Consider the following 11,736-nt stretch of genomic DNA (forward strand, 5'->3'; position numbering starts at 1 on the left):
GAATAAAACATTAAAGTTCAGCATCGTTTACAGCTTTGTCTCGGTCATTTGGCTGCAGTGCTACAGGGATTCCCCTTCGTTCATTGACTGATGCTTTGGCAATTGATTCAAATACTCGACAAAGCATAAAAATGGTTTCTTTTCACACACAGCCATTCATCATTCCTCTGTCCGTTTGAAACCGCAGTCTACGGTATATCTGCCTTATAACTTGGTCTCCACTCTCTTTTCCTCTACGAAGGATTTCCCAAAGATGGTGATGGCTTTAAACTCCTTGGAGATCTCCATCATGGTCTTCCCTTTCGTCTCAGGCAGGAGGAAGAAGGTGTAAAGACAAGCCAGCAGGCTCATACAGGTGAACAGCACAAAGCAGTACGAGTCCAGGCCATCCTGGGACAGACGAATCGCCGCGTAAAGCATCAGAAAGAGCTTCATGTTTGAATGTTTCATGAAGGTGCTGAGGTGGTTTTTGTCTTTCGGTACAATGTTTTGCTGTAATTTATCGTTAAAATCAACTAAATGTCACAATATATCACAACAAATAATCCATACTGTCAATGAATGGATCCTGTTCACCTTCAAAAGCAAGAGTTGCAGTTGCTTTTACAGTGTAAACTATTGGATTGCTTGTCTTCATGTTTGTTGTACTCACAATAAGGAATGGAAATACGAGGCCCAGTACAGCGAAGAGCAACCAGCGTTGCATCCCCAAGACTACGTATGCTGTCGGTCGATCGGACTGGATGAAGATCTCACTCTGGAGAGTATTTGAGGCTCCACCTGGGTGAACCGGAGAGACGATTAAGGTGATTCGGTTCATTATTTGTGCACGCAAACATCTTTTCTATGTGAACCAAACTGCTGTAAGACACAAACCAGGTCCTCCGCAAAAGAAGATGACGAAGAGGCAGATCAAACCAGCAGAAATGTATGGAACCCAGTAGCTGGAATCCTGCATGAAGGCAAATTTGTATTATGCGAATATTAATACATACTTCTAGACAAAAGATCAATTATATATTTGCAGCCTTTGTACGTAGCAATCAAAGCTTTTGCATACAGCGCTCTTTATAAAAACATATTTTCACAGCTCACATTTCGTGCATTTGGCTCATGTGAAAAGGTCAGCTTCAACTTTGCAGTATATTTTCACTTTTACTTAAATTTGAATGAAAGAAAAATCATTTCCCACAACCCCAATACATTGATATTTAATCATACAGTAAAAAAATAACACCAATTAAAAAGAGAAACAATGATATGAAGTCATTGGGAACAAATTGATTGACAAAGTCATGACAAATTGGAATAATAGACTAAAGCGCCTGTGAGATGCTTGACAAAACCTCTGGGGTCTGTAGGATGAGGGTAGTAAGTACATTGAATATCCTTTAACCTCTCACATGGCTACATGTGTCAGTATTTAAAGGTAACAGGTTTACCTTCAAATTGAGCGTGACAGTGACCAACACCAAGCTGGCAGACATGAGCCCATAACCCCCCCAGAACAACGGCCTCCTCCCTATGCGTTCAATCAGCAGCCCCTGGGAGCGGGAAAGGTACAAGGAGATACGTTACGGCCTTTGAATGTGCTGAACACAATGTCAACTAGCTTTTCTGCTGCTGCTTTGTCTGTTTACACTTAAACTCTTAAACCCAACAACAATTTTACATCCACAATGTATGCAGTCAGCCATCTCACATGCATTATCTTGTATGCTATGCATTTGCCAAATAGCCATGACGAATGCTTAAGATTTGTTTTTTCCCCATACCTGTGTGTGTTTCTGGCGGTAAGAGTGCTATACAGAAAAATGGTAGCAGTGGCAGCCACTCAAACCAGAGTCTGAGCGAAACAACCAAAAAGTTCCCCACAGCATCTCGATTGACAGCCCAGGAAGGAAAGCAACATGTCTGTGCAAATCGAGAAGATGCAAAGAAAAGATGTCCGAAAGAGCTGAGGCAGTAACTCACACAGTAGATGGAGGTGATGATTTGAGATACTCCAAGACCAAGAGTAACATAGCGGATCTTGTCTGTTGGTATGCCTGCCTTCAGGAAGATGTCAAAAGAGAAGGTATTGATCTGGGAAAGACAAGAACATTCATCAGATTTGATTCTGAGAGGTTATAACAATCATCGTTTGATGCTGAAATTAGCACGAGAGAAGACATTTAAGTTGCGTCCTCACTGCAGAAATGCCCGACAGCTGGTTGCAGTAGGAGATGATGGACATGGTGAGAAGCTGCCATCGAACACTCCGGTCCCTCAGGAGTTGCAGAGTGCTTTTTCGCGGGGCTGCCTCCATGGCAGCCTGCTCAGTCAACATCTCGTCCATCTCCTGTTTGTAGTCACCTTGGCCCCACAAACTCTGGAGAGCTTGGATGCAGAGACAAGAGACACAAAAACTGAGAAGTGTGCTCCTCTGCTCACATGAAAAACACAACAGATGTATTGTGCGGTGGAATGAGTGTTTCTTATGCAGAGTGATAAAAAAAAAAAGTTGTAATAGTGTTGAGTGAGAAGGTAACAGTCTGACAAAGGCTCTATAATCCAAAATGTGTTGAGAACTAAAACTCACTACACATAGAATTATTAACATTTTAAAACTTAATATACTTTTAATTGTCCCTTAGATGCCTTTACTTCAAACAAAACAAAAGCTCGTTCGCATTTAATCGTTTTTGTGGACAATTAGCTCATCGTCAATTCATTCTTGGCGAATTTCAATAAATATACCAACCTTTTTTGCACGCCTTATCAGAACCTTTCTCTATGAATAAGTATCTGGGAGCCTCGGGGAGAAAAGGCAACACGATAACCTCAACCACTGAGAAACATGCAGGGGCACAGAGGACAAAGTTCCACAGCTCCTCGCGACCAAGGACCTCACTGAATAAAACAAAAGGGTTATTTTTGTTTTACTTAAGAAAATTGCATCTTTATTTACACTTCCTAATATGGCACTATAGCTCTTTTGAGCACAGCTGTCAAAGCTTGATAATTCATTTCTTATTTGTCTGCCTCTCTTTATCGAAATCTCCTTTCCATAAAAACGAATAGGAGACCATGGCTTTTAAATTCTCCTCATGAGGATGTGATTCATATTTTGCACATGCTCTCTTGTCTTCCAAAACAATCAAAAGATGCCTTCGCTTACGTATTGACAAGAAGTTCATACCTCAGTCCAACAAACTGTCCAAACAGTCTACCAAGTGACAGAAAGATCACTGAGGTCAGAGTCACAGTCCCTCTTATCTTCGTGGGTGAAATCTCCGCCAGGTACATTGCATGGGAGCCGTCCCCCAAACCTGCAGGTCACGAGCGGGTGTAAATCAGTCAGGTAAAAACATGATCGGCTGTTTAAAACGTGTCCTGGTGCCTTACCTGAGGAGTAGCCATACAGAATCCTCGCCACAATAATCATTTCATACGATTTGGCAGCTTTACTTGCCAGCACGATCCCTGCTGCAACAATTGCAATAAAGCTGGTGCAGATCATCGCCTTTTTTCTGATAGAGGAACACATCACTTCAAGTCTGTTTAGGCTACAGGACTACGGCAGAATGCTACACATTGAGTCGCTCACTACTCACCTTCCCAGGGTGCCGGTGATCAATTTGACGCTGAAGGCACCAAAGAATCCCCCGACAGCATACATGGAAACAATGAGGGACCAGATGACCGTGATCGTCTGTGGAGGTGGAGGCTCTGCATATCTGTGGTACCAGCTGCTGTTGATGAAGCGCTGAATGTACTGCAGTGAAAAGAGGACATTTCGTAGCTTGATTGGGGGAAAAAAAGTATGCTCCTTTATACTTTTCCCTTTTAAACACACATTCTCAGAGACCACCGGTAACTGCAGGTGAACAACAGAATGACCAGAAATGCTGCAAGTGATGTAACTCACCGGTGATGGAGAACTCAATTCAGTGCTGTGGTAGCCAGTTTGAAAGCTTCCTCCAATTCCCAAAATGAAGATGAGGAACAGAGCATTACCACGGGTCTACAAAGCAGAGTGAGTCAGTAAGCAGATGGGTCTGATAGAAGTCATTTTAGCATCCTGGATTTGTGTAACTGTCTGGGCTTGTTATTATGTGACTTCGAGATATTACTCTTTTAGAGAAAGGCAAGATGTAACTTCACACTTCAATCCTGAATCCTGAATGATGGGGGAAAGTCCACAGATGTGTGGCTTCCTGTTTAGGATACTGGAAACTCAACCTGAGGTGTGATGCTGAATCAACTAAATGAAATGGTGTTCTTTCATCACCTCCTTCAATGGAACTTAGTCTATAAGAGCGATTTTAGTTGTACACCAGATCACAAAACCTTTTCGTTTTTCACATAAATGGTGGAAGGAAGTAAAGTATATATCCAAAACCACATTGTCTGAAAAAAAGCAGGTGGCATCTTTATAAGGCAAATATATTTGTGTAAAATTGCACACTAAATTGATAAGCAGCTTTCAAAATATGCTCTTATCCTAATCATCACCTTTGAAATAAGGACTAATCTGATCATCAGAACGACTGATGATCTGTGGTACCAATATGAAATAACAACCGCTTTCATGATCTCAATTAAAAGCACATTAAGGGATTGGATATTTAGAAATGATTTGATTTTATTATACTTGGTAAATGCCATTTTAACCTATATCGATTCGCATTTAAAGTCAATGTGGCCCTGTGTTTCCACACTTACTGAAACTAAAACTGTAACTCTTGGGTGAGAAACTCTGATCCCAGATCAGGATCTTTCTCACCCCGCTTCTATATCCAATAAAACATCATTCATTTTGTCTTAGCTTAGCTCTAAATGTGTTGAGTGTCGTTTTTTTTTTGTAATGAATGAAGAATAAAGAATAATTCAGAAACTGACAGAGCGCAATGACTCAGCTAAAACTGAGTCACTGAACTTTGACAAACTCAAAAACAACCTGCTTGCCTCAAACAACATTTTGTTTCCTTCCATGTACTTCGTTAATACAAGTTTGTTATAGGGATGAAGCATAATGTTCGATAAATACAGTATAAAAATGATTCAGTAGAATTCAGTAAAAGCCTACCAGCTGTTGTAGCAGAGTTTCCATCCTGTCTTTACTGGAGTGGACCTTAAAGTACAGACTGAACGGACTCTTTTAAGTTGTTCCGGCAGGTTATCATTAACTTTTCAGACTCTCTGACTAGAAATAATGTAACCGATCATGCTGTACACCAAACAGTGACTCTGCTTTTGTGAGAAACTCATCTGCCCGGTGGAGTGGACAGATGTTACCGTGCAAGACAATTGATCTGATCAAGTTTGCTTTGGTTACGAACCATTACTGCATATTGGGTTGATGCTAGAATTTTTGGGTTTGGTATCTGGTCATATATGTCAAACTTAGTGCTTTGGCATATTTCTCATTTAGAGTTTAGTTAGACCTGGCCTTTCTGTCTTTGGACTGTGGAAGCATGCATACCCATGGTATGCATGCTTCCACAGTGGAGCGGAAACAAACTCCAGAGAAAAATAACTTGAAAGAAACAGTGCTATCCATTAATGATGATTACCATTGCATACAAGATGTTGAAATGCCAACCTTAGAATACAAACATGTAAATGATGGTACCAGGGGAATTATATGGTAATCATTACCCGGACCACCCTCTCCACCACCTACTGCAGGGACAGCGGAGCACTTCCTCCAACAGAGTCATCCAGCTCTGTGGTCACAAGGACAGATTCAGGAGATCAGTCCTGTCCACTGCAAGACCACTGTACAATAAATCCCCTCTGGCCAAATCATTCACAAAACTATCACACCGTTACACTGTTGTTGTTGTTTGGTTAAATCTTTGCACGACTGTTTAGTTTATTTAATTTATTTAATATTATTCTATTTCATTGTATAAATTGTGCAATTTTATATCTACTATTTTCGCTCTGTTATTCTTCTTGTATATATTGTGCATTTGATATTTGCATTTTTGCAAGTACGAACAGGTCAAATACATTTTTGGAAAAACATTTTGCTTTTTCTTTGTGAATTTTTTTGGCAGTGGAATTTAAATTTATAATTTTATTGGCGTCCTTTGGAGCACGTATTGTATCAAGTCCTGTTCGTAAGATAAGATAAGATAAGATAGGTGAATCCTTTATTAGTCCCGCAGTGGGGAAATTTACAGGATTACAGCAGCATAGTGCATAGTGCAAACAAGAGACATAGCGAAAACCAATGTATCAAAACAAGTATTATGAATAAGTAATAATAATAAAACAGTAAAGAATATTAAATACAAAAAAGTTAAAAACAATAACTAAAATATCATATATACAGACAGGATAATTGTCGTATATCTATTATAAATATTAAGTAATTCGATTTTTTGTATAGTGTATAGCCTAGGAGTACATGCCTACTGTACATAACATTCGTGTGGGTGTGCTCACACTCATGTCCAGCAGGGGGCAGTAAACGATAGCGTGGTTATTAAACGTAAGCATGTTCTCCGCTCTTTCCTTCACTCGTTGACTGACACTGTGGCGGAAACTAACTCAGTCCAGTGTTTTCCGTAGTCATCGTTAACTAAGGCTAGCTGACAACGGCGAGTAGTGAACCATCTCTCTGCACAAAGAAAGCCTTCCGTTTGTGTCTTTGTATCTAACCGTCCGAACCAGAAATGCCGCAAGAAAACCTGGAGGAAGAGGGTCTGCCCAAGAACCCCGACCTGAGGATAGCACAGCTCAAGTTTCTGCTCACTATGGACGGTCACCGACAGGACGTCAAAGTGAAGACCGAGCTCATGGACGCTATCACAGCTAACAGTGAGTTAGCATATCACACTGCGTTATGCGACGTGTAACGGTAGCTTTATAGTAGCGTGGTCACGATAAACATGGTGCTGCAATGAATGTTTACACACACGTGTTGTAGTAGGTGCGTTATTGTCTCGTAGACGCTGACAAATTACTAAAATGTATAACTATCATCTCAACTACATTAGCATGCTAGCTAACGCTACGAGCAGACGTCTGCTAACGTTAGCAGACAACCTGACGAAGGGTTGTTTGTCAAACTTTGCGCCACCACCGTTATTTTTAATTCTCTCACATTTTAAAATTCTGTGTAGTGTAGTTAGTCTTCCACTAGAAAGTACAGTACATTATATAAAATGGGCTGCTTATTTTTTCTACATTAAATGTTTTGTTTTGAGTAAACGTCAACATGAAGCCTCACGTAGTCGTAAATATATGAGATGCATAAGATGTAAGCTGTCATATAGTCCACAGGTTAAACTATCCTGGTTTGTGTCTTGTTTCAGACATGGCACCGTATTATGAAGGTCTGTGTAAGGATCTGAAGTGGCAGCTGGACGGGGATCTGCTGAGTAAAATGAAAAAGGCTAACGAGGAGGAGCTGAAGCGCCTGGATGATGTGCTGGAGGATGCCGAGAAGAGCCTGGGCGAGAGCGAGATACGAGATGCCATGATGGCCAGAGCTGAGTATCTCATCAGAATTGGAGACAAGGTAACTTCCTCCTCAGTAGGCACATAACACTTGCATGAAGTCACTTGATACAAGCATCTTTCTCATCAGCTTTACGATTTGTCAATATGCACTACTGAAGCAATACTTGGACTGACTTATGAAAGAGATGCAGTTTTTACACCTGGCACCATTGATACTCCACATCCAGGATACATGTCATGGCCATATTCATGGGAGTAATGGTGGTCCTACTATATGAATCGTTTCTACATGGTGTCATTTTTTTTGTCTTTATTTATGTTTTCAGCACACTTTGCTGTGCATGTGTTTGCATGCTAGGTAAATAAACCTAAACCATGTTATATACAGTTGTGAGTACTTCAAGTTTTTTAATTCCTATTTTGAAGACTTCCAGGCTCTTGCCTTACCATATGAGAGGTTCTCAAAGAATCAATTTACCGGGTTTTTTTCAAAATGGCTTCAATAAGCAAAATCAAAAAAAGTGGTTGAACAAACCAGTTGTGTAACATAGTGTGCATTCTTTGATTTCATGTTTTTATGTACCTTCTTAAATCCTTAATATTAATGTTTCTGTGTAAATTTATCTGCCAGACTGAACAGCTTTGTGGTGTCCTCATTGTTTACCTTTTTGTTTTTATGCCTCAGGACACAAGACGCATATCACTCACTGATACTGAGTTGTTGACTTATTGGCTAGTTTCTCAATACCTATGCTGTACATCCCTCTTAACATGACCAGGCGTTATAGCACGGTGGTTTGCATTTTCCCTCTGAAATAGTATATAACGTCTTTATTAGTTTGTTTGTTTTAATCTTCGGTAATATATATGTATTTACATGTAATGTTCACAGATAATGTGTGTACACAGATTTGAAGAGTAGCAGATACATTGATGATGTGTGTCCACAGGAGGGTGCCCTAACAGCCTTCAGGAAGACCTATGACAAGACGGTGGCTTTGGGACACAGACTAGATATCGTATTCTATCTGCTGAGGATTGGACTCTTCTACATGGACAGCGACCTCATCACACGCAACTCGGAGAAAGCCAAGAGGCAAATGCTCTGATATCTTTGTTCTCAAACATCTCCACCACCCAGTCTCTGTAATCTTTTATGTACTCATCGCTCTGTGCACCTATTTCCCACACAGCCTTATTGAGGAGGGGGGAGACTGGGACAGGAGGAATCGTCTGAAGGTCTACCAGGGCCTGTACTGTGTGGCCATCAGGGACTTCAAGCAAGCCGCTGAGCTCTTCCTCGACACCGTCTCCACCTTCACCTCCTACGAGCTCATGGACTACAAGACATTCGTCACCTACACGGTCTACGTGTGCATGATCGCCCTCAAAAGGCCCGACCTCCGTGAAAAGGTAGGAGGCTGAGGTTATGGTGCGAGTGTTGCAAGTTTTCAGATGCATGTTTAAGTTGGCAGTATGACTGCAATGAAATGTGTTCCTCTTTAGGTAATAAAGGGAGCAGAGATCTTGGAGGTGCTGCACAGTCTACCTAATATTCGCCAGTATCTTTTCTCCCTCTACGAGTGCCGTTACTCTGTCTTCTTCCAGTCTCTGGGTGAGGAAGCATTTTCTTTTGACCTAAGAAACAAACATTATCTGGTCACTTGTAGTGTTATTTAATGTGTTCCAATGTTTCATTATGTGTCTGCTGCATGTTGTATGTTTTTCCTGCGCCGTCACATCGTGACTCTTCAATAATGACTGTAAAACTTTGTTCTCTTTGTGCCACAGCCATGGTGGAGCAGGAGATGAAGAAGGACTGGCTCTTCGCGCCACACTACCGTTACTATGTGAGGGAGATGAGGATCCAGGCCTACAGCCAGCTGCTAGAGTCCTACCGCTCCCTCACCCTGGGCTACATGGCTGAGGCCTTCGGTGTCAGCACAGAGTTCATTGACCAGTGAGTGCTTTTACACCGTGTTCATACGCCTCATCCTCGGGAGACATTCTAAAATGTCAGGACTTAAGTTCTCTCCTCGAGGTTTTATGAGGGGGGTGAATGTCTATTTTGACATAGAATTGCTTAATTTCTCCAGAAAATGATTGGTTTATGAAGCCCGTTTTGGTGTGATATTTTTAACATTATTGACAATAACTTCTGTGCTTTCAATCAATCTCCTTCATGTGTATGAATAAATCACCTGAGACTTTATTCCACTATCCAAATTAGTGGGACCATCAGAGACGCATCTCTGCGATAGAAAGAACTGCAACATAAGGCTACTGGTTGAAAAGCATGACAATGCGAGACCTGCTTTTGATAAAATGTCCAGAATGTGCCCACATGCTGTCCACACTTCACCGAGATCTGATTTCACCTCAGCATGTAGTCTGGCTTATCGGATTATCAATGCGAGCAATATTCAAACTGAGCGTACAGACTTGACTGTTCGTGCGTCCTGGCATGATTGGACTAAAAGACAAGTGTAACCACAGCCTCAGTCACAGATGTTTCTCTTTTTTCTTCCTCAGGGAACTCTCCCGATTCATAGCTGCTGGACGTCTTCACTGCAAAATTGATAAAGTGAATGAGATTGTGGAAACCAATAGGTAAATGTTCGCATTCTTCAAAACCTCAATACTTATCCAAATAACTCTACGAGTAAAGGCAGAACTCAAAGTCTCATCCGTTTCTTCTTTTCAGACCTGACAGCAAAAACTGGCAGTACCAAGAAACCATCAAGAAGGGCGACCTGCTGCTGAACAGAGTCCAGAAGTTGTCGAGGGTCATCAACATGTAACCGTGGTCGTCAGATTTCTATGCAAGGGGGACTTGCATCATTCTTCTTGGTATACCATAACCAGTAATTTGTCTGACAAAGTCACTCTTATATTGTGTATATAATAAAAATTTGTTTAACTGTTGACATTACATTTCTCTAGGCTGTTTTTTTTTTTATGCCTCCCAAGTTGACGAGAGCCACGGTCAGGGGCAGGGGCATGTTTTTCGGGTTGTTTGTCCGTCTATCTGTACGTACTAAGAAATGCCCGGGGAAAAAATGTCATAGTATAGCTGTACTATGACTTTTTGTATAGCAGGTTCAAAAGAGTCACAGTAGACTCTACTGTGACTGAGTAGAGGATTTAATGACTAATTACTAGGGGTGTAACGGTTCACAAAATTCATGGTTCGATACGATACAGTGGAGCCACAGCTCGGTACAGTAGAAAACTATAAATGCCAGAGAAATGTACTTGATCTTAAAATGTATTCATTCATTACAACTTACATCATAAAGTTATTCTTTGACTTTGAACAATGATGGAACGATACCTGAGTGACCCATCTTCTGGGGTGTCTTCTTAGCAACACATAAGCATAAAAAACAAAAACTGCTCCTGAATGTTATGTAGTATTGTTACTTACATTTTCATCATCATTTTAGTATGAACAATGATGGAACTAAACCTGAGTGAACGTGGCTCTTCATCAATAAAGTTTAAAAATTTAAATTTTTTTATTTTTATTAGTCATGCGTACCGAACCGTGAGCCTCGTACTGAACGGTTCAATACGAATACGCGTATTGTTACTCCTACAAATTATACTATTGCTTTGTTATATAACTTAATATTTTACTGTGCTGTCAAAAAAACGAACCCTTTAGTATGCCGTAAAAAATCTACTTTTTCAAAAGTGACAGTCCATGCTTAAAAAGTCGTAAACAGTGTATAGAATATCGAAGTCATAGTAAAGTGTCAAAGTCATAAAAATGTCATTAAATAATTGTATAGCAGGCAACGAATTGACTGACTTTTTTGACATCTACTTTGGCAACTTTCATGGTATACAAGAGTAGAACTTTATGACATTTTATCAAAGACTAGTTTGGAGCTTTTACAACATATTGTATAACATACTACTCTTGACTTTTAGATGAAACTCATTCTTCTGAATGAGATGTATCAAGAATGCCTTATGGGTATTTCATTACCTCGTGCACATCCACTTGGACCAAAGGATGAACGAACAATTGGGTGGTCAGATGTCAAAGGCCAAAGTCACTGACCTCACCAACATGCTTTTGGCCATAACTCAATAATTCATATGCTAATTAGGACAATTTCACAACAATCTCTAATAGGATAAAAATGATGAAGCGATGACATTTTGTACATGGATGTCAACTGCAACTTGACTGGTTGACAGGCATACAACCGCGAGGTGGTAATTGTAATGTACTTTATGAAAGAGGCAGAGACATTTCATATAAATAGC

General features: G+C 40.5%; 2 protein-coding genes across 2 annotated transcripts; one reads left to right on the top strand and one right to left on the bottom strand.

The window, feature by feature from the left end:
* Positions 1–204: 204 nt before the first annotated feature.
* slc2a9l1 (solute carrier family 2 member 9, like 1) lies at positions 205–5,095 on the bottom strand (the record flags this gene model as incomplete). The annotated part of the gene is made up of 12 exons (XM_079266040.1): positions 205–390; positions 653–780; positions 877–952; positions 1,443–1,544; positions 1,975–2,085; positions 2,192–2,379; positions 2,744–2,892; positions 3,182–3,311; positions 3,388–3,512; positions 3,597–3,757; positions 3,911–4,006; positions 5,072–5,095. The coding sequence occupies 12 exons, from the start codon at positions 5,093–5,095 to the stop codon at positions 205–207; spliced, it is 1,476 nt and encodes a 491-aa protein (XP_079122166.1).
* Positions 5,096–6,548: 1,453 nt separating this feature from the next.
* psmd6 (proteasome 26S subunit, non-ATPase 6) lies at positions 6,549–10,385 on the top strand. Its single transcript, XM_079296446.1, has 8 exons — positions 6,549–6,813; positions 7,311–7,516; positions 8,409–8,554; positions 8,652–8,871; positions 8,965–9,073; positions 9,250–9,418; positions 9,991–10,068; positions 10,163–10,385. Exons 1-8 carry the CDS (start codon positions 6,669–6,671, stop codon positions 10,257–10,259), a joined length of 1,170 nt encoding a protein of 389 aa, XP_079152572.1. The 5' UTR covers positions 6,549–6,668; the 3' UTR covers positions 10,260–10,385.
* The last annotated feature ends 1,351 nt before the right edge of the window (positions 10,386–11,736 follow it).

This window comes from Melanostigma gelatinosum, assembly GCF_949748355.1.
Source record: "Melanostigma gelatinosum genome assembly, chromosome: 3".
Classification (NCBI taxonomy): Eukaryota; Metazoa; Chordata; class Actinopteri; order Perciformes; family Zoarcidae; genus Melanostigma; species Melanostigma gelatinosum.

Coding starts and splice junctions, on each gene's coding strand:
- psmd6 (XM_079296446.1), top strand. CDS start 6,669: ATGCCGCAAGAAAACCTGGAGGAAGAGGGTCTGCCCAAGAACCCCGAC. Junction 6,814..7,310: donor GGACGCTATCACAGCTAACA/GTGAGTTAGCAT, acceptor GTCTTGTTTCAG/ACATGGCACCGTATTATGAA. Junction 8,872..8,964: donor GGCCCGACCTCCGTGAAAAG/GTAGGAGGCTGA, acceptor GTTCCTCTTTAG/GTAATAAAGGGAGCAGAGAT.